This window comes from Oryzias latipes, chromosome 9, assembly GCF_002234675.1.
Source record: "Oryzias latipes chromosome 9, ASM223467v1".
NCBI lineage: Eukaryota > Metazoa > Chordata > Actinopteri > Beloniformes > Adrianichthyidae > Oryzias > Oryzias latipes.
Window position 1 is genome coordinate 16,400,115 of NC_019867.2, and position 23,969 is coordinate 16,424,083.

Genomic DNA, 23,969 nt, shown 5'->3' on the forward strand with positions numbered 1-23,969 from the left:
GATGGAAAGTGATAAAATAATAACCTGGTTCAGAAAAGCTAGGAATGTGTGGTTCCATTTTACATTCATTTGAATACCTGTGGAGGAGATCCATCAAAACATTAGCAGGTACATTTTCTTCATGATTTTAAATATTCTTTTTATTTTTTTGCTTAATTAAATCTAAACAAGTTGCAAAGAAATGCATTTTTCTTGTCAAATGAAAACCACACGGACTTAAAATCAGACGCAAACCGAGAGAGCACCACTAGATTGAAGTCCAGCATTACTGCCCTGCTTTTGTTCTCATTAATATTACAAAGCTTTATTAATTTCAGAACATTTTCTCATGTATGAAAAACTGCTCACTTAGGCATGTGTTATTGGTGAAGTGGCGCAGGAAGTTCAGACACTCCTCCTCTTGGTTTCCGCTGCCTTTGCAGGTGCACCACGGCGAGATGGTCCAGTTGGTGGAGCTGCTGTCAACATAGTTGGGAGTCATTTCTGTCCCTGTAAGCAGAATCCCACATAAATACATACATATGCACATTAGGACTAACAGGTATAGGTCACTAATGGACTACATTTGTCACAAATAGTATGTAAAATGGACGGCACAATGCCAGACAGAGGAATGACTTCACACTATCTGAGTTTACTTCGATGAGATGTAAAGAGGCCATTATGTTCTAAATGTTTTGTAAGAGTTTTATTGCTGTAAGTGTGTGTCATATTTGAACACAGCACTGCATAACCCAAACATCAATTTTTTGCAGTTTGTGTCAGTGTTAGTGCTTTTAGCAATAATTGTGAGTAATAAACTATTTTTTTGTTATTTCTAGCATCTAGAAACATCATTATGCATGTTGCAATAAAACTCAAACATTTGAGTAATCGTTATCAACTATATAAGCACATTAATAAAAACAACAATGGTAAAAACATATAGAACTCCCAGCATCCCACATCTTTGTTTCTCTACCAGGTGCTTCAGGCTAGAATTGGGACATATGCATGAATCAGTCAGTGCACATTTATTAAGACCAAACAGATGGCTGTGAAGTGATTTAATTAAGTAAACACTCTCCGTGCCTCTATTCCCTAATTTACTTCTGGTACTCAGCTGATGTCCGGTGTTCTCGTGGAGATATCAACTCCCAAAGGGGGGGAAAAAAGCCTTATTCTTCTGCATGGACCTGGCTTTAAAAGCAGTCTAAACTGCGGCCTCATTGTCTCCTCTGCTGCTGTCATCATGTATTTACATTTTTTTAATGCAGTGTTATCTTAATGGTTTATCTCAGGGTGAATCCATAAGACCCCTCCCAGTGTCATTCACAACGCCGTACTGACCGATGAGCCTCACAAAAGAGGCCAAGCAGGCTTGGTGATTGTCTTTATTGGGACAGGTGCCCATGGTATGTGGAGTCTTCCCGCAGTTATTCATGTAGTCAGCCAGTCTGTACCTATGGACACAGAAAAGGAGCAGAGGAGGGCTTACTAGTAAGCTCATGGCAGATAAACAAACACACACTAAAACCTTCTAAGGAGAGTTTTTACAGTAAAGCTCTGGTGATTGTAAACTTCATCAGACCTAAAACAGGTGCTTTGAGTAGCAACAAGGACTCACTTATGAATCACATCCTAATCTGCTCACAAATATGAGGGAATATGGCGCTCATGTTTTTGGAAAGAGACATCTTAACTGTCTTCCAAGGATCCCTTAAAAAATGGTAAGAAAACCCTTTTGAAATCAGATAAATAGTGTGTTTGTATTTACAATGGGGAGGTTTAACCCTGTAGAAGGCCCTTAGGGTGGTATTGCTAAACCACTGAAGCAAGTTCAGTGGGGAAAATGTGAAAGAAATTGCTGTATCTGTGCTGCTCATGTCAAGGCTACCATCTACCTGTTCACCATTCCTGAGAAGAGTTTTCAGCATTAATCCCAGTGGGGCATTATGTACCACGGACGACTTAATTGTAATTGTTAAAGAACAGAAACATGCACTGGCAAAATTATCTGTAATTATTTAACAATTTATGCAATTTATATAATTGTATAAAGAAGCAAGTTATCTAGAGGTCAAAGCAGCAAGCTCTAAGTAAGAAAATCTGCTGTTGAGGAATTTCAGTGAATGAACTTCATGGCAGGATTTTAATTAATTACCTCATTAAAATTGGCTCTATTCAATTCAGTTCATAAACTTTAAGGTTTAAATTTAATATATGAAGAGAGTGGGTTTAAGAAAAGAGGAACTGAAACATGGAAATTGCTAAAAATGTCCACGTTTAATATTTACACAGCTAAATTTATACAACAACCATACTACAATTACAAATGCTAATAACTTTTTTTTTTTAGTAAAAGTTAACGCATATAAGCCACAACTTTTGCTACAAAAGGCAAAGGCTTTAAACATATTGGCTAAAGTTAAATAGACAAAAGACTCAAACATCTTGCATGCTCCCATAAACTTGATGTTCGTTTTTTTTTCACATTATTTTGTTTCGTTTGTCGTAACAAAACTCAATTTTTGTGTCAAACTATTAAATAACTAGTGATTGAGGATTTGCATCCTTAACTAATGCAGTTATTTAATAGTTAAATAATGTGTAATTAAGCATTAATTAACATTACTAAATGGTACCTTATTATAAAGTGTTCACTTGGTGAACACCCTAACCCATTTGGAGAATAAGCACAATTATAGACAAATGTTTGGCTTTACAGGCTTTCATTCTTTAATTACACAACCATTCACTTAAGGTGAATAAGGAGGACTGAAATGTCAGTCACTGTCTTTACTTTCTATGCTGTTGATCACAGCAGAAGTGCAGCCAGAGTGGTGTGATGGGCTTGGACCCCCAGCAGCAAACCTCCACCAGCTTGCTGCATGATATTAGATCCAGTTCATTTCTTCAACTCCATTCACACTCCATACACATCTCCTAAGAGGCTCTAGACACGACACAATGCTAACAACCAGTGTAAATATTGCTTTGGCAAAGCGGATATCTGCTTGCTCTGCTGTGACTAATGCAGATGTGCATTCACTGCAAATGCTGCACAGACGCCCATACACTCAAAAACCACTCTTAAACAGACATGCGCTGGTTGTGTATCCTCTTTATTAGAAGCTTTTTTTTTTTTTGGAGAATGAAAAAGGCACTTGTACCTACATTTAAGCAACATATGATTGAAGAAGACTCAGCAAGCAGGAAGGCAGAGAACAACTCTGTTGTGCCTAAACAAAACAATCCTTTGAAGCCCATTTTTCCATTCCTTATGAGAAAATGGTCTTTTGCTTTTGTTCTGATACAGAATGTGAATGTCAGATTACTGCTGGAATGGAGTAGACCATAGACGATTAAAGAAACTGAACAAGTTTCTTTTTAGCAGTGAGGCTCTTTCAGACAATGACAGCTTAAAAACAGTAATTTAAAGTTTAGAGAGGTTCCTGAGTGTTCAGACAATGGTGTTCCAACACCAGGATGCGGCACATTTCATGGCTTCCACGGACTTTCCATTATATCTCGCCAGAGCGCCTCTTGCTGCTGAAATTACAGGCTGTCTAGCTCAACAGAGTTTTATGGTGATTTCAGCCACTCAGCCCCCGGGGAAGTGGCAGAGGAGCCCCCACAGAGGTAGACTTCTTTCAACAAACCTGACACTTTAAACACAGTCAGTCTGGTGAACTCTGAGTGCCTGTCCATCCAGTTTGGCAATAATAGAAAACTAATGGCTTTCTATATGGATTGTTATTTCTATCACTTGATGCCCATGACAAATAATGTGACTTATATCAGATGAGTGTCAGCCTTGGAAAGCATTCCCTCGTAAATGAGGAGAGGCAGGAAGAGAAACAGTTATTGGACTCCAGTTAAAATCACTTCAGTGAGGGTGATTTCTGGTTTAGATGCTTCCCCTCCATGCTCTTGCTACACTTCAGCTCTTCTGCAGATGTTAATTTTTGTTTGATATGGAACCGTGGTCACTGACTCTTACCACTCCCACTTAGGATTGAGCCTAAAGAGGTTTTACGCGCCATAATCTCTCTTATCTACAGCATGCATAACAATGATCGTGAAAACAATGGCTTCCAACTCAAATGTGGTTTCCGTCCATGAAGCAAATGGGAACAACAAAAGACGTTTTTTTAAGCTGTCTCTCCTCTTTCTCCTTCCATCTCCTCTCCATTTGTCAATCTTTTGTTTCCGATCGGAAAGAGCACAGATGGATGTGTGAGAAACAGCAAGAGGATGGAAACTCTGTATTTCCATTATGGAATGTATGGACATCTTGACAGCAGTGTCACTATGAAGGAAGTTTTTCTGTTTTTAGGAGAAAATTTAGCAAATATAAAACTTCTTTCTAAACTGACAACTGAATACATTTTTGTATGCTACAGGCTATATTAACAGTTTTGGGTAACTTTTGAGTGGAATGGAGACGTAAAAAATGAAAAAGCACCAATTGGCTTTTGGAATCACACTTACTGTATTTTTTGGAGTATAACTCCTGTTTTTTTGTTTTTTTTTTCTTGATGGTTTGGCCAGGGGTGCAACTTATACTCAGAAGCGGCCTATATCTGATTTTTTAAAACATAAATAGGCTAATGTAATTGCTATTTTCCACTAACAATTGGTTGCCTTTTAGCGGTTATTTCCCACTAACAACCACTAGAGGGCCCTGTAGGTGTTTGTATCAGTATTTGCTACTGACAGCAATGCAGAAGAAAAAACACCATCAAAACCGTCAAACACTTCAAGCCCAGGAGAAGATCGTTCTCCTCCTGGGCTTTATGATATTTTTCTTATTTGCATCATGGCAATTTTATTTTTAGGTTTTAAATTTTCTTTCCTCGAACTAATGCAGAAACACAGAATTACCGCTGAAAGCACCATTATTCAGATGCAGCTCCTGCACTGCAAAAAAGGTCCCATTAAAAAAAAGATTGAAAGATCTCATGAACCAAGATATTGATGGTTTAGTAGAGCTCTTCCAAACACAAAAAACCTGATCTCTCAACATCATCTGTGTCTTTCATGCATTATAAATAAGAAATACAGTTAGTGCCTCCATGTAGCAATGAGGCTAAAAGCTGGACAGTAGCGCCTCCCCCACGCAACAGGAGTGTACTTTATGAATGCATTTTTGGGCAAGCATTGAGCATAAAATTTGACGTGTATGTAAAGACGCAAATCTGATGCTCGTTGAAACAGAGGTAGCGGACGCAAATTTGATGCATAGATCCCATCTGGTGTAAAAGTACCATCAGAATCAGCTTTATTGGCCAGGGAATTTGGCTTCGGTTTCTTATGCTCTTGCGCAAACCAAGCATATTGTGCTTGGGATTTGAAAACCAACCAACCAGACACCCACTGAACAAGATAGCCGGCGCTTAACATTTACAGAACCCTGTGAAATTTGACATAGAATCTCTTAATCAAAAAGAACCAGATCAATTTTTCTTAAAAATGAAATTATGTGGAATATACCACAAAGCAAGTGGACCACAGAACACATTTTTGATGTTTTTCTGTTACACTGATGCCACGATGTGTTAAAATGACAGAAAAGCTGAAATTTAAACCCTCTTGTTTATTTTCCTCTTGCTACCAACTCTCCTCATACCATCAGAAAACAGGAAAAATGGGAAATGTTTCTACTGCATCAGTGAACTTGTTGGTAAACTGTTTCTTTTAAGTGAAACTTCAACTTTTTTAATGTTTCTGCATTCTGCTGATAATCTTGAGATAACTCATGTTGCCCCAAAGCTGTTGTCCTCATCGGGATTTCCTGTCAATACTCTTAAAGGGCAACATGGACACATGCCATTCACCCCAAACACAAGACTTTGCCACATGACACAGCTTTTTCATTCCTAACTCAGTGGAGAATAAGTAAAACAAAAACAAAAAATCTGACCTGAACTGCATATAAAAAGAAAAAGGAGCAACAATATTACACCTTTTTCCTTTTTTTAAACAAATAGAGACATCCCATATTTCAAGAATCTTGAAACAACCTGTTAGGTTTGAAAGGGCTTCCTGATAAAGCCTGAGTAGCTTGTTGCTGTCTATTTTAATAAAGTTTAGTTTCCTTAATCATTTCTGATCAACACCAAAAGTAAATGATGTCTCTAGAAATTAATTGACTTTCAGCATCAACTTGCAAACCAGACGTAAGTTATTAAAGATCATTTTTGCCATTTAAAACAGCTCCATGGAAAGTTTGCAGCAGCTGCAACCTTCACTGAGACTCTCTAAGTACCAAGGAAACTAAAGAGAAGAATGATAAAATTTGAGAGGTCCATACTTCCACATTCACAACTACTCATCAATCATTCCATAGATAACGCTGAAGCCCTATGGACAACTCCTGCATTAATAATACATGCAGGTCCACTGGAAGAGGAGATTGTCAAAAAATGATGAGGCCTTGTCAGTAATGACTGCAGTTTTCCTGGGTCTCGTTTAGCCTCTTTAGTTAAATGTAAAGCATGCATAGTGTGCTAATCTGAGCACATAATGATACTAATCTTTTCATCTCCTCTCCCTTTTTTCTCTATTTTTTCACTCTCCCTCCTATTTTTCCTTGCACCCGATTTCAATGTTTTCATTTGTAGCTGGCAAGTTAACCATGTCCCTCCTGAAACAAATGTCTGATTGCAGCCGAACACTGCAGCAAAGTGTATTCTGTAAGAAACAAGAAGGTCATCAGCTGACACATGCTGTGCTAGCAAAACCAGAGCTTAACACTGTTTAAAGAGGACAGAGTTGTAATTAAACAGAGTAGAAATTGAAAGAACCTTTTATCTTTTGGTATGGTGACAAGTAATTGGAATATTTGTGACCGCCCACTGAAGGACATAAACAACATGGCTGTTGCAAAGGGTATCTACAAAATTTCATACATGTAGCAGAAACAAAATCCCAAGATAAAAAGACAATGTGTGTAACGATCACTGGGTTTGGTGTTCTTTTTCAATATTCTTATTTCCATAACGAGTTCTAAACCTCAGGTTAACTTCAAGAACAAGGCTAATTTTTTGATTTTATTTTTGCTCCTTTTGCTTGGGGCCACTATAGCCTGGATCTTTTTGCTCAGCATCCTTCTCCAACAGACTCAGAGTACCAACATGTCTCTGAAAATAGTTCGGGAACTTAGAAATCTCTACACCCATACTCTGTCCTTCTTTGTTTGACATCATCTTTACATTTTTATGGTGTCAAAAACACATCCCGAAGGAGTCGCCCCCAATCTTTTGAATTTGGTTTTCTTATCCAAAAAAAGCAAATTTTAAGTTAAATACAGGGTTTTAAAATTAACAAAAATGTAGGGGAAGAGACCTGTTTTTATTATTTTTTCTATTTGATAAATTTAAAGTATTGTTAAAAATGTCCCATTAGTAAGTTAAGAAAGTTCACTGTCAATCATTCTTGACGATTAGGAAATACCACAGCACTGAGGTAAACAACAGTGATCCATAAATACAGAAGTTCCTATGAAACTGTCAAGAAAATAAAAGTTGCAGATAAACAGACAAGTCAGTCACTTAAGGCTGTAATATGTAATTATTATTCTGCACACGTTTTAACATTTGTCCATTTCAGATCATTTATGTTTTATTAGATAGACTTCTTCAGAATCATGCATTTAATACTGAGAACAAGCTGTTAGATGTGCAAAGTCAGGGCTGCCAGAAAGAAATGATGTAATGTTGTTATTGCATGCCTGCATGCAAAACAAGACATTTCTTGGATTGTGAACCGGTATTTAGGCTCTCTATGCAAACCACAAACACAAGAACACTTCCGAAAGTCTGGAAATGCAGCTGTAAAACTAAACTGACAACTTCATACTTGTCACTGGAAAACATCTGAAAGACTCAGCTAAGTTATCTTGACACTTGGGATAAAAAAAAGAGAGATCTGGGATTCAATGGTAACATTTCAGCCAAATTTAAAGAAAGATGGCACGAGCATTAAAGTTCATTGAGGTATAGGGGAGTGGGGTTACAGCAGCTAGAGACAGAGTTGGACAAACTGGTAGGGTGTTCCAGGGAAACACATTGAACTTTTATGGCAAGTTCTACAAAAATAGACAGAATTGAAGTGAGATCAGTACAGCTGTCAGGTAGCTCCTCCTTGGCATCAAAAAGCATGTGATCTGAAAGCATAGACGACTCAATAGTTTTGGGATTAAAGGCAATGACATGACTCTGAGATTAGATGTTAAAAGTTACATTTGCAGGGAAATTGATGATCCAAGTGAATTAAATAAATATTGGACTTTAAGGAAACGGTCTGTGTTCACAAGAAAGATTCTGCTTGATAAAGGCTTTTAAAAAATAAAGTTACTAAGCCAACTAGGGAGTAATGTTCCCAATCACAATGAAACACTGAAAGAACATCTAGTCATCTCGAACAGTGAGCTTTAAGATCACTTTAAGATTTTTAAACAATTTTAAAAGAAAACAGCATTTAATTTCAAACTCAACCATTTCCAATTTGGAAAACCTACTTCACAGATTTAAGCTTGAACTCACTGATTTACAGCCTAATACATGACTGGTAAGGCGCTGAACCATCCACTCTAATGTCTATGTGAGCAGACATTGTTACAGATAAAATAAACTAATCCTCACACAGATTGTAAATTGGATATGACTAAAAATGCACTGGTTTTAGCATATAATCGTGTTTTATTTATTTTTTGTTTTGTTTAATATATGCATCATACACAGTGTTTAAAAATCCACTCAAATGTAAATGGTATTTTGGTGTGGTGGTTTGGTATGGTGTTCTTGTGGCATTTTTCTCACGATGGAGGACATGTATAAAGAAAATTAAGATTAAAATTGCATTTTTGAGTGTGTCTTAATTCAAATCATTGTGAATCAGGAGCAGACGAGAGATGAAAAAATGCTGTTGGAAAAATTTTGTAGGTGTGACGTAGAAGTTACTATGGTAGGCCACAAGCTCCCTGGTCTGCTCCATTCCGATGCAACCACTTGCAGACAACTAGATCCAAGTACGTCTTTGTTTTTATTTCTATTTTTTATTTATTTATTCATTTATTTGAATTAGGACAGTGCATATTAAACAATGTTTCAGCAGCTGCTTCAACATAAATATGCCAGAGCACAGGAGCTAAATTCCATCCGTTGTCCTAAGGCAGGTTTGTCTCGTCTGAGCTGGCATCTGCCTCAAAACTGTACGGCTGCATAGCTCCAATATTGCGTGCTAATTTTGTGGCACTCCATAATTTTAGTCTGAGGGTGTGAGGGGCTGTAAGCTAGCAGGAGAGTGTGTAAGCAGATGGATGACAATATGTGGGAGAGGTATTATTTTTCTAATGAACTCCTGCCACTCTGCAGAGACTATGTCCCAGAAAAGGACACAGGTTTTCTGGATTTTGGCCAAAAATAACCATAATTAAAAGACCTCTAGGAACGCTACTACAAGAGATTCAAATATGATTGGAGTGGGACCTTAAACACTGCCAGGCACAGTCTAAATGCAAGTTATGGCAGTGGTAGTAGTAATATGGTCAATTATCCTTCGATGACACCACTAAAGGAATCTGATGTCCTTTCCAACTCATCAAGGGAGGAAAATCCATTATAATTCCTTTATTAGTTTATCATCTTTAAAAAAAAAAACAGAAAAACGATACGGCTTTAAAAGGAGCTCAAATATCAATTCAAACGTTTTCATCCTTGATACACACCAAGACACACAAAAACCCACAAGCAGTTGAAAAACTACCGTATATACATTGGAACACTTATACACCTGAGCCTTCTTAAGTCCCCCTTTTCCAAACATCCCAGCCTACACCAGTGGTCTTCGTAACCTGACACCAACCTTCATACAGAACAAACACCCACAAGACTTTTTTTAAGGGTGTTTATTGGCAACTATGTTTATCTAGTTGTTTTACCTTGTGTTCTAATATAGGAATGATAATGAAAACACTTTGTTGCTAATGAAAAACTATTATTTCTCCGGGTCAGGTCCAAACCAGCTAAGAGCTTTCTGCAAAACAGGGAAGAGTTGGCAGGAAAAAAAATGAGTTCAGTGCCAAACAGCACAGTTGGAAGGAAATGACAAAGGGTGTGAAGATTCATGGGACCATTCAGTTATTTTATTTTTTACGAACAAAGCACATTCTGTTTGGATATGAACATGTCATCTTTTTCTTAAACTCGTACATGTTTTTATATCAACCTTTCATAGCTAAAATCACTTACTGGAATAAACCATTAAAACTGTTTATGGCCCCTTTCACCTCTTAGACTGATATCACGATTATTCATTTCAAAAGCTATAAACAGGTTAAAGAAAAACTTGGTTAATAACATTCGTTTAATCAAGAAAGCAAACCTTGTCTTAGGATACCAGTGACTGAGGGTGTGTTTATCAAACAAGTGGTGCCCAATTAATGTTGAACTTCTGCATTTGTTTATGTTTCATTTTGAGTTTTGAAATTTGCGGAAGCAACTTCGGTAGAACTTTAAAAATATCTTTGTAGAAAATCACCTAACTATGCCTCGACAGCCAAGGCCATTCTCATTCTGTTGGAAATTGACCAAAACGTGGCTCGGACATTTAGGAATGAGTGACAGCACAGGGTTTTAAGAAGGTGTCACAAACACCATGAATGGCGGCTGTTTTTACAAAATGCAGTGAAACTTTGCATTGCTTATTGAGTCTGAAGGGTCAGACTACTTTGTTTTGCTCCTGATAGTTAACTTCCTCAGCATTAATGTTTACCTCATTGTTCAATCTGACCTCAGTGCTTCTGTTTTTGAGCGTTTCTGTGCGTCGCAGCCCCTGTTGATGTTCTTTACTTCTAAATGAAAACTACTCTATACTGCATTATGTTGTTTTGGATTACATATAAAATACATATCGATTGAAAAATTGTGCTCCCCTAAAAACATATTTTGCCCCTCCATGATTTATTCCTGCAGTCGGGTCCAGTTTTAATATTTCTTTACATTTGTACTTGAGCATTTTAATAAACATACAGACGTAACTCCTGTTTGCACCCCTTTCTTTTTCAGTTTTTCCAATTTTTCATGGAAGTCTCCTCGCTTGAGCCTTGGTTGCTCATTAACTGTCCGGTATTTCAGTGCCCGTACAGTACAATGTGTGAGAGCACGAGGAGGTGTTGGAATTGGAGGCCAGGGAATACTTTAAGGGTTCTCACAAGTGAAGTAGCATAAAAGTGTCTGTGTGAAAGTGTATGTGAGTGGGGGAAAAAGTGAGAAAAAAATTGATGATAAAAGTATAGGAGCATGCTGATTTCTTTCAGCGTCATCTTGGAGGCTATATAGAGGAATGTCCTTTGGGCCAGTCACTCTCCACAACATCGTTCCCCCTCAGTGGAAGCTTGAACTGTGAGATACAGGAGAGCAGACTGTTGATTTAGAGCAGTGTGTGTATATGTCTGTGTGTGAGCAGTGAAGAGACTCTGTGAGTTTTCTGAAAGTAAAAGTGGCTTGTTATAGTGCATATCCCAAGCCAGATCTGCAGTGTTTGATTGTCTATTGCCTGCCCACTTTAACACAAGCCATCAAAACTCAATCAAAGAGCACAAAATGAAGCTCGGAAGAACGGCATATTAATCAAAGATGAATTGATCCTGCAGGGGATCAATGCTCCGTGCAGACAAATTCAACTAAATGTTCCTGGACATGCAGCCTGTGGACTGACTCGCATGCAAACACACACACACATAATGCGCAACCCCAAAACAGCACTTCCAAATATAGCCTATTGTCCCTCTTTGGACTCAGCAGTCCCAAATGAATAGACTTGGGATCCATTGAAAGAATATTCATGATAAAAAGAGAAGGAAACAGGAAAACAGAAATAAATTCAGCATTTTGTCTGCAGAGCTATGGAATGTAAAACTTGGTAAACAAAAAAAGAATTCTCTATTTGCTCCTTGTCCATCTAGATCTCTAGAGTAAATCAGTAATCGTGTTGGCAGAGTGAGGAAAGATTGAGATATTTTAATGCAATATGTCACCCAAGTTGAAGCCAAATTACATAACCAAGCTCTGGGCTCTACCTGGAGTCTTGCGAAAAGTTTGTGAAGGTAAAATCAAAGCCAAACCAGCTCACAGAATGCTCAAAATAGAACTAGTATATTTGAAACAATTACCACTGTCAACTTTTAATGCTAAAATCTGCTGCATCTTACCATCTAAATGTCTAAAACTATAAAGACCCACTCCAATGACAATGGTGTTTTTGGTGTTTGCAACATCTTCTTGTGGCATTTTTCTCACGATGAAAACCTGGGGAGTTACTCTACACCAACATTCCCATCCACAACCGAGAAGCAAATTTCTAATAAACTACTGCCGCTCTGCAGAAAGTATGTCCTAAAAATTGACAGTTTTTTAAATTTTTATTTTGGCTAAAAATGGCATAATCACATTTAAAAAAAACACTGGGAACACTTTTACAATAGAATAAACAGATAATCATAGTGGAAAAAATAAAGTCCAGGATTTATTTTTATGGACATTCTGACTAGTTATCCCTTTTTATGAAGCATTTGTTTTAGAAAGTTACACATTTCTCAAAGAGATAAGGAGCAGATAACCCATAACCTCCAACCTGCTGCAGCAGCTTTTCTGTTCAGATTGACCCTTCTGTCATGCACCAGTTTTTATTTAACTATCTCTGTCCTTTAATTGTCTTGTCATCCCCCTTTTTTATTGGTGTTTAAAATGTATCAGGTTAAAGCAAGTTCTATATCTTTCTACGGAGCCATAAAGAAATCCTGAGGGAAACTAGCCCTGTTCTTTATTGCAGACTCTTTCCATTTACCTCCTTATTTTTTTACATTGTGTTGATATTTCAGTTATAAAAGTTCATGCCTAATAAATGTTATTTGGGTTATTTGCAGATGCAACTCAATGTACAAAGAAAAAAAAAACCCAACTGTTTTAGGTCTCTTGTTAATTTTTACTACACAAGTCTTCATTTGGGAACCAATATTGTAATAGATGTATGAATTTTAAACGGAGGAGACCATTCTTTTAGCTTGGGAGCAAAAGAAAAAAACCCTGCGATGTGCCAGTCCTGCTGCTAAGCAGTGAGAGGAGGTTGCACAGGTAGTAAAGTGAAATCCACTTTCACTGCAGTACCCCGGGGAGTGTGTAGGTATCTAATCAGATGGCAGTAAACACTTGCTAATGCTGCCAAAAAGGGGAGATATTGGCTGTTGCCGATGTAATCTGAGGTATTAGGTCATTTGAGCTTCCCTGAATAACCCTTAAGTTAAGTGACATATTTTTTATCTTCAATCATCCTGTCAGCTGAGGATGGCAAACTTTTAAAATATCCATGTAATTAATATTGTTCAAAAGTTGAGCTGCTAATCTTTTAAGTCTACTGGTAGACCTCACTCCTTGCCTGGAGTCTGTATTACTATGGTTCTTCAAAATACTACAATGTCTGTTTGCACAACATACTGAAGGGAAAAGCTCAAATGTTAATCGTTAAAGTACGGTTTTGTTTATTCCTCACCCCATAGCTAAAAAACATGAGAAAAAGCTCAGCACTGACCAGTGAAAGCCTCAATGAGACTGAACTGTGTTGACGTTCTGCTGCACATTGACAAAATTGGCGAACGTGTTGAAGTGTTGAAGCGGCGCGCGCACACTCATCGAGCTGTTGACCTCGGCGGGGCATTACACAGCCTTAGATAATGAGCTTTAACATTCCATTTCATCTTTCTCAATGAGGAGGTGGGAAAGAGACAGCTGCGGGTGGAAAGGTCAGAGAAAGCAACTCTAACTGAAAAGAGATAACACAATGCAGGCAAGTAGGTAATTATCGAGACAATCATAAATTTGAGGGAAGCTGATCGAGTTTCACTACTTTAGCAGTGTGGAGGTTGGATTTAGTGTTGGTCTAGAGGACTTACAATTTCAACACCAATGCTCAGACTTGTGGGCCACTGAAACAGTCATTGAAATTCTGCATTAGACATAACAACAAGCTACACAACAGCATCATTACACATGCTAAAATTTCCTCCACTCCTTGTGTTGTCTTGCAGGTAAAAAGTGACCCATAACCATGTGTGGTTGTAGAAAAAAACACCTTAACCTATCCTTTTTCTAATTGAAATTTTATGGCTTTTCCTAGAGGGGATCCATTGTTAAGGGGACAGCGGCTCAGGCGGTTGGGCAGGTCGGCCAATGATTGAAAAGTTGGCGGTTCGATTGGTGCTCCCCCAGTCAACTGTCGTGTCCTTGGGCAAGACACTTCCCCCTCCCTGCTTCCAGTGTGAATGCGTATGAATGTCCCGGTGATGGTCAGAGGGGCCGTAGGCGCGTACCGGCAGCCACGCCTCTGTCAGTCTGCCCCAGGGCAGCTGTGGCTACATCAGTAGCTTACCATCACCAAGTATGAATGAGGAGTGAAGGAATAACGGATACACATTGTAAGCGCTTTGAGTGTCTGGAAAAGCGGAGATAAATCTTATCCAGTTAATTAGGAAACATGATACTTTGTTTTTGTTAATGATTACATGTGGGCTGTACACCACTATGGTACAAAGATTGCCTTATGGGTCACTTTGACCCAGGAATTATAAAAGCAATTAAACACCAGAAAAAAGTTCAAAGGCCACATACAAACTCTCTTTAATTCCCAGATACACAATCACACAAAAACACACATACCTACACACTCATAACTAAACACACACACATTTTATTTAAAAGTATTAAAGAGTGAACTGTTGAGAAAGCTTGTTTACAGGTTTTTGTCCCGCGTCAATACAATTAATTCAGGAGTAATTGCTTTTATATAAAAGCATTATTACAGCTTTACTGTGTAAAGTCTTTTGAATTGTGCGACAAAAAATATGATGAAAATGAATTAAATTGAGTTAAATTTATAAGTAACAGGTTGGTTTTTTAGCATGCACAATGTACATTAGAGTCAAAGTTCAATGAATTTATTTTGGGGATTTGGTGGGTGGGTAATTTTTGCCCGTAAGACTTGGGGAGTAAGCAGAATGCTAGGACTGCACATCCATCTATATACTGTATGTTCCAAACTGTCTATCTGTCTGTTAATTACAATATTAATATATTAGACTATTGATTGATTGCCTTTTATGTCATTTATTGAATTTTATTTCAAATAAATACTTTGAAAGTGTTTTATGAAGAGCAAGAAAGTGCAGTTCAATGCAATCCATTTACAGCTACTTAGTCTAGTGCGCCCACAAATGCTCTCAAGTCCTGTCGCTGAATTGTTTCAGGAGCTTAATCATCTGTTACATGAGAAAATGAAAAAAGTGTCCAAATGTTCTTCCTTTTCTTTAAAGTCTAACATTATGAGTTTTATTTTTAGCAGTTGGCTTTCAAGTGTCTAACACATTGTTGAACTCCATTAGGCTCAGAAATGAGCTTTTAAATGCTTGTAATTATTCAAATGCCTCACATCTTTATGCTGTTTGACTAATGGCTGCAAAGTATACCTCTTTCGGTTGTGTGGATGTGAAGCCACTCGATAGCGCAACACAGGACCAGGCTCTGAGGGTTAAAAAGATCCTGACAGCTGTTTGGGCCACAGTCTTTCACCTGCTCTCGGCAGCATTAATGCGAGGGAACATGTTACGGCTGGATAGACGTGAAGTGAACCTGGCTGCTTGGAACCAGCAGAGGCCTCATGCAGCCAAAGTGATCCACTAATGTTTTGTTCAGCTTAATTGAGCTTTGTCCCTTCAACTTAGCTTCACATCTTCATCCTGCATCTAATAGCTATGGCTTTCCTGAAAGAGTAATTACTTTGCTGGCAACATTGCAACAGATAAATATAAACTTTGGGATGGCTTAGAAGGGAGGAAATTGCAATAAAAATGGAACACTTGGACATTCTTTTTTTTTCATTTTCCATTGAATAATAGTAGTAGTAGTAATACAAATCACTCCGATTGTCTGTAACTTGTCTTAAAATGCTGACATTTTTTTAACACAAGATGCAAAAGCACACAGACATGTTAGCTTTCTTTGGTTGTTTACCTGCAAAGGTAGTCCTGGCGACAGGTCGTCCGCAGCTCCAAACAGTTGGGCTTCTCCTTATCTATATAGGAGCATTCAGGTACTATTGTTTGTCTTCGTCTTTCAGCACAACCCTCGGTTTGACAGGGGCAGAAGAGCAGTCCATGGCTGAGCTCAGGAGGAACGCGGTCCAGGAACGCCCGTAGTGCTTTGTGGCAGCGCTTCCTGTTGCAGGACTCGCCCTTGTTAGTGTCCAGCTTGCTGCAGGTTGTAATGTATGTGGAGCGCTGCCTCTTGCAAATGCCGTTGAGGTTGCAGGCTTTGGTGGCAACTAGGCAAGGGTTGCAGTTTTTCTCAGTCTCTGGGCAGTGGAAGCCTTTGGGGGCCACAGTGAGCATCCCTAACAATGTGTATACAAATAGGGAAGAAAAGGAAGAACAGTTTGACTTCGATGAGAACAAACATGAAAGAAATTTCATGCATAAAAAATTAAAGCTGGTTAATGCTGCTTTGGTATGTTTACAAAAGAAAAGAACAAACTTTAAAGGAAACACAGGTATTAGTAAAAAGGGTTTTATGTTGAAGTAAACGTTGATAAAGTGGCAATTTTCCAACAGGCCTTGACAGTGTGCTACAAAGACGTGAGCTGGAACTAAACATAAGAATACAAAAGCTATGACTTATTTGAGGGCAGATTTTCCAAGCAAATCATAAACTTGTCACCAGCTTACAAATAAATTCACATTTCTTTACGATGTAAACTAATAAACATGAAAATTCCAACGACAAAAAACATACTCATTTAAATAATTTTTCAAATTAATGGTATTTAGACGATTTATTTCAAAGAGGGTTGTCCGCTATTTAAGATGGGTTAGAACAAGTGTTTTTTATATTTCTGATTGCATTCTGTCTTTAACTTTAAAGTTGCAGCAAACATTTGTAAAGAAAAAGACGTTTTCTAAATGTTCTGCTTTTTCTCTTTTAGTGAACTTGCATAATTGATTCAATCTGATTGAGACTTTCATTCCAATATGAATAAAATAATGAAATAAGGTATACAAAATGTAACCTATAACAACCACATTTAGGTATGCATGTATTCTTCATGTGTTTCATACAGTATATACCCATAAATTGACACATTCTTTTCTTCTTAAAGTGTGTTCAATGTAACTTAATCTCTCCTGGTTCTATCAGGATTGGCTTATTTCCAAATTGCAACATGAATATGTCTGATTTTTCTTTTTTACAGTTGTATATAAATCAAATAGGACATTTTCTGTAATTTCTTAATATGTTTGAAGCAATTAAAATGGCCACAAAGCTATTTTATAAAGACATTTTTCTGCAATGTGACACATTCATTGCAGCATGAACCCGAGTTCCGTTCTTTTCTTCATGGGGAACCAGAAACGGAAATATTTTGATTTAGTCCCATAGTTGTGATGGACAGGTTGTGGTAGAAAAAATGTTTGAGTGTTTTGCAACACTGAAAAGCTATGATTGCAAAACAGATATGAAAAGGGAGACATATTTATCTAAAAATCTACTGGTAACAAGGCAGGTTTGTGTTTGCTGGTGGAATCCCTGTCCAGTATTCAGGCTATATTAGAGAAGTTAACCTCCCTACCCTGTAGATAATGATATTTCAGAGGTCGTGGCTGCATGGTGACACTTGAAGAGATTCATCTCTTATTCAACAGAAACAATCTCCTTCTGTGTCTATCAGACAGCAGGACGAAAATCTTTTTTTTTAAAGGTGTGCGGTATTGTTTCCAAGTGCTTCCTTGCATGTCATTAATTCTGAAACAGGGCTGAGAGCATGTCAAATCCAAACAGAGGTGAAAAATAAGAGAACCACTCAAATGAATGATTTTGTGGTTTTAGATTACATCTGATAAAGGAAAAGTCAAAGCCTGTGAAAAATCAAAAAGATGTCAAGAGTTCTTCAAACAAAAGATACCAACTTCATTAAGGGAGGACGGAGGGGGGTAAATAAACAAATAGTTTAAAAAGTAATATAAGTTCGAGAATAATTTAAAGTACAGTGAAAATATAAAATTCATTGTTTTAATATTTAAAAAAAAATGTTAAGTACGCTTTCATTAGACATCCCTGAATCATCTTGAGAAATGAACATCTCCTCTGAACTCTAAGTAGTTAAGGGAATCTCTGCAGCAGATGTTTGGCAGAGAAAAGATAGAAAAATATATGCACACCTGAATTACTTTTGGGGCCTAAAGAACCCATAGAGGTGATAAAGGTTTATTGTGTGAGCTAACTTTGGCTCTGGTCATATAGCTGGGGCAAAGTTTTGTTTAAGTGGGGCGTGATCAGAGTGGCCCCAGAAAGGGGGCAGTGCAGTCCAGCTAGAGTCCATGTTAGCAGGGCGATTGTCCAGGGGTTCAGGCTAGGCTACATTACATTGATGGATTGCAGCTTCTAAATCTCTCCTGGCCATCTGCAGGCTCTAATGTGGGCCACTGGTGGGGTCTGGGATGAAAAGAGAATAGAGGAAGGATGAGCTTCTGCGATTTATCTGACCGAGCTGGTCTGTAGCTGCCTTTGAGGCTGCAGCAATGGTCTTGTTTTTACTACCTTTGATTGGGAAGCTGAGATTGAATTTGGTGTTCAACCCAAAAAGATATCCTGGGGGAACATAAGACATAAAGCCCACTTGATGGCTCTGAAATGCTTACACACAAACAGGATGATAGCAAGGACAGGAGGATGAGAGGAGAGAAGCAAAGAGTCTACGCTTGGAGGGGAAATGTTTGGTATAGTTTTCTGTGGCTACAATTGATTTACCAAATGTCTTACCAAACAGGTTTTCAGCAAACCTATCCTGCAGAAATGTGTGGATAAAGGTTAATGATGTGAGACATTTAAAAATTGATAGTTTTAAGAGGGAAAGGCAGTTTGAGCAGTTTATTCTAGAAACTGATGATGAACGATGAATGGAAGAAGAGGACTGAGGCAAACAGATTGAACGTCCACTTGCATAGACATGCTGGAGAGTGTTCAATTACGCCTAATTTAGGAAAGATACACAACTCTTGCTCCGAATAATAAGCCAAACCCATCAACAATACAATTGGGTGCTCTCGGCGTCACAATAGTCCACAAATATCCATCAGCCAGTTTTGCTGCCTTTTGTACCAAATGATTGCTGAGAGGCAGAATGAAAGGGGAGAGGGACAAAAGTGACCAAATTTTTCATTTCTATACAGACAGATATAGTTGTTTTTTTTACTTCAGTTACTCTTATCAAACAGCTTTATTTCTGTTTTTATGTAAACACAACATAAAAATTTTTACATGCTCCAAAAATTCAAAAACACACAAAAAATGGATATAATTTCAGAGAAACGATGATAATTAAATGTGACCAACTGAATTAATGTAATCTCTTCTGTATTAAAGACCAACTCCAATGAAAATTGTTTTTTTATTGTTTTGTTGATATGTATTTCTGAGTATTTCTTTATTCCAATCGTTGTGAATCAGGAGGAGACGAAAAAGCCTGAATCAGTGACGTAGGTTCTACAATTTGCAGGCCACAAGATCCCAGCTTTGCTCCACTCCAATGCATCCACTTGTAGACGGCTGGATCTATGTTCATCTTCATTTTCCTCACATCTGGCTTGTTTTTGTTGCACTACTAATGTTAGGTTGAGGGTGGGATGATGACAAATGAGGGCAGGCTTACTCCATGCGAAAAGTCCCGCTCACAACTCAGAGGTGAATTTTGAATAACTCCTGCTGTTCTGCAGAAACTATGCCCTGAAAATTGCACAGGTTTGTTGATTTTGGCTACAAACAGCATAATCATAATTAAAAGGAACACTTTTACAATAGATCAAAATGTGATCAGAGTGGAGCAGCGTGGGTTCAAATAATTCAGATAATAGATTTTGTCTCTCAGGTCCCATACTTTTACTGTTTCAGTGTGCCAGTGTAGTGCAGGAATGTCCATCCTGACAATGGTGGATGGTTTTAATGTCACACCCCAAGCTTGTTTGGCACTCCATATCAAAGCTGAGACTAGGGGGTTTAGTCAAAAATCAAAATCTTGAGCTCGACTCTGAATGCTATCCACTATTCGACTTTGCTGCATAACCACTAGGACTATAACTTTATACTTAAATTGGAAACATAGCCCTTAAAACTAAGGTGATAATTGCTCACCCAACTAGTAAACTAAATAGTTATCTTTCTTGGGATGGCCAAATACATTTTCTGTTTTTGAAATGCAAATTTGAGTGCAATAAAAGCATGTTCAAAATGAACATGTATATTTTAATTTATATTTTTATCATAGACCTATCCAAGGTGTATGCCGCCTTCATCCAATGCGATAGGTTCCAGCAACCCTATGGGCCTGGGAGGGATTGAACAGGTTCAGAGGATAGATGGATGAAAATAAACAACTTTTGAGTGAAGAAATATCTAGAATTGACAAAATCTGGTCTTACTGGAAACTACAACATGCTCAGAAAACAGAAAATTCATGTTTTGCATGTTGTGGCACAAGATAACATGATTCCAATTTGCTCCTCAGACACTAATCTTGAATAGTAATACATAAGCATGATGCAATAGGATGATGTTTTTGTTATGTTAACAAGTGTCTTGTTTTCCTAAGTTTCCTGAAATTATAGTGTGCAGAATTGTAACCAATGAGATATGGGACCTTAAACTTTGAATTAACATTAGATTTTTCTATTTACAGAATGTGTTCAGATGTTATGACTTTATGACTTTGCAACTTTATTACATTGTTTTTTGCAGTTGGCTGTTTGACTTTAAATAGGCCTCTGCATGCAACAAGTGCTGGACAAAATCTAATAAAACTAAAAAACAACCTGCTTTCTTCTATAGATTTAAAAAAAATATGAGAATTTCAGCGAAGGGAAAAAATGAATGGAATAAAGGGAAAAAGTAGCAGAAATGTGCACTTGACAAACGGAGTGAAGCTAACTTTATCCAGTGAGAGCAAATATAGACACGACAAAAAGAGACGGGATGAAAGGGGGTGTGAAATCACAGGGTATGAAAATGTGTGTACTTTTTTCTGTTTCTTAAGAATGAGAGACCTTTCTTTTCATGTAATTGCTTTCCACCAACCTAATAATGCATTTCAAATATCATCGCACACTTGAAGGACAGCAGCAGTGAGTTCACAACAGTCCTATAGAGTGTTTTCAGTAATTAGGAAAGGTGCCAAAAAGTTTGAGTTTGGCCCTGGGTGAGAATAAGAGATTGTCATGGAATGCTTTTAAAGAGCATGTCGAGCTTTTCAGTGTCAAAGGGATCATCGGCCATGCCCGCTGTGTCACAATAGATTTCTGAAGGGAGAAGGAAAAGGGTTTGGTGAATTCCAACTGAGATGTGTCAAGTTAGATTTATGTCTACATTTCACAAAAGAATATTCCAGAGAACTTTATGATTTTTTTTCTCTTAGTTTTATTTCATAATATACAGCTGTAGGAGGAAACCGAGGTTGAGTGGACATTATAATTAGGAAAAAAAATCGGAATTCTGTCGAATGCAATAAAAACGAATGTGTTTAGAACTACAGAAATGTGTCTTCAAAATAGTTTTAATCAAAATTTGGGATTCTTTGAATGCCTGTAAAAAGAAATTTCCTGTTTCTCCAGATCTCCTATGTCACAGGCATACTAGAATGTTTTCAAGCAGCTCAACAAGATGTGGATTTTACCTCTGTTAGTTGAATTTTGCATTATAATCTGCTTTTTTCATGCAAGTAGAGACTTTATTAATGTGCTAAAAATCTGACACAATAGAGATGTTCTGCTGTTTAATTGAAACTAGATTAAAAATGCTTAGTGGATTTGAAACAAATTGCATCACTGATCCACAGGGAAAACTGCAAAGCAAGGGATCCACTTATGGGGTAAAATAAGACCAAAATCAACACACGATGGGAGAGCACACGGACAAAGAAATATAAATCCACATAAGTGCCCTTATAAGGATACACAAAATCTCAGGCTCAAACAAACACCCTACATGGAGAGACATACACTAAGAACCCCGAGGAACTAAGACCCTACTGTAAACATGGAAGAAAAGACCATTGTGTTTGCATAAGTAATGGTAATTGTTATGAGGATGGTGTGAAAATGTCAAACACTTGAGCAGCATGCTTAGAAGGGTTGGTGCTCTGCTCCTTTTTCCTCAGCTGTACGTGCACTTTTCAGGACTTAATTGGCTGGAGGACACAGAGCAGAGAAGTGAGATACTTACTGCAGAGAGTTTAACTTAATTCCAGGGGGGGGGGACGCCTGACTGCAGGATTTTGCTATGCTCTTTGCTCCAAATAAGTTCATTAGCTGAACGTTAGGTTAAGGGAACATGGCACCCCCGGCACATGGCAGACTGTGTTCATTTACAGTCAGCGTGTCCTGTACGTTGTGTGCGTTCATTTGGTGTCCTAAAATGAGAAATGGATCAATCTCACACCTGTCCTGATCTTAGAGCAGAGCTGAAACTGGGGAAAGCTTCTGTCTTTGTAATCACACTAATGAGAACATCAGGAGTGATGTAGGAGTTCAGTGTCCTCCCCAAGGAAACTTGAAGGGCGTTGTGGGGCAGCGGAGAGACACATTCATACTCACACTTGCTGCTGGGAGCAACTAACATCAATAACTTCTGTGTGGGAACATGGCCATGTTTATGCCTACAAATTTCAATGAGTTGAAGCGTTTTTGCAAACATTAAGTGGGTCAAATTTTCCCACATAATAGAACCCTCACAGACTGGTTCTTGGTCTATTGTTCTCAGCCTGTAAACACCCTTTTTGATGGGAAAAGAAATGCGACTTCTGACTATAAGTCGCTCCAAAGTGTGACTCGCCTCTGGCCAAAAATGCATTATAAAGAAGAAAAAATATATATATCTCACAATTTTGGGTGAAATTTACTTAACAAAATACAGAAGCAAGAACAGACATTTTGTCTTGAAATGCAAATAACAAAAACAGAATAGATAACAATTTTAGATATATGCACACTTCACTAGCATAATACATTGATGCTTATTTAGCTTCATGAAACATCTGAGGAATCTGGTATAGTAGCACAACATATGAACAATTATTAAGATAACCATAACATAAAAATATGCTAAGAAGTCAACTAAACTCCTTAAATCACTTTAAATCATTAAATCCATTGAAATCCTCATCCTCTGTGTCACTTTGGAACAATTCTACTGAGCCCAGTATAAACCTGAGTAGGGCTTCTTCTTCTGCATTTCTTTCAGTAACAAAAATAACACACCTGCACCGCCCTCAAGCGGTTTTTGCAATTTATTTTTAAAAATCCCATATAAGTCGCGCCTGAGAGCATGGCACCCCCGGCCAAACTCACACCTTTGTCCGATGCACAGTACAAAAACATGAAGATGTTCTGACCAAAATCAGGTTTTCCTGTTTTGTTTTTTGTTTGCTTTTTGACCTTTCAATGATTACTGGCACTATTGTTACTAATATTAGTTCAATGTAAAATAGCAATGTGTGTTTTTTCAGACTTTTATACAGGTGTACATAAATGTTGATATAAACGTAGTGAATGAAGCATATATTGGTTAGTCATTGTAATTTTCTTTTTGACCATAAATTAGTTTGAAAGCTATTTGTTTTCATTTTTTGGTGTGGGAAACGTGCCTTTGTGGGAAAACAGTAAAGTTTGCATTAAGATAACACTCAAAAATAAATATTTTCTTCCAGTTTCAAACAGTTTATTCTGCTAGCAGTCTGTGTTTGGTGTTATTTGGTGCACTGGATCATTCAAGACTCAAGAAACAAGTCATTAAACAAACAGGAGCCTCAGGGACATGTGGAAGAACCATAAACAGCACCTCCTCCTCATGCTGGACAGCAGCTTGCTCACACACTGTTGTGTGGTTGCATTGGTC

General features: G+C 37.8%; 1 protein-coding gene across 1 annotated transcript in view; it reads right to left on the minus strand.

The window, feature by feature from the left end:
- The window catches only part of LOC101170596 (GDNF family receptor alpha-2), a 50,278-nt gene that overhangs the window by 10,267 nt on the left and 16,042 nt on the right, over positions 1-23,969 (minus strand). The window contains exons 4-6 of the mRNA XM_004072656.4: positions 16,047-16,425; positions 1,330-1,442; positions 349-489 (exon numbers count right to left, since the gene is read on the minus strand). Of these exons, the coding sequence (XP_004072704.1) occupies positions 349-489; positions 1,330-1,442; positions 16,047-16,425 (633 nt within the window). The remainder of the gene's footprint in view (positions 1-348; positions 490-1,329; positions 1,443-16,046; positions 16,426-23,969) is intronic.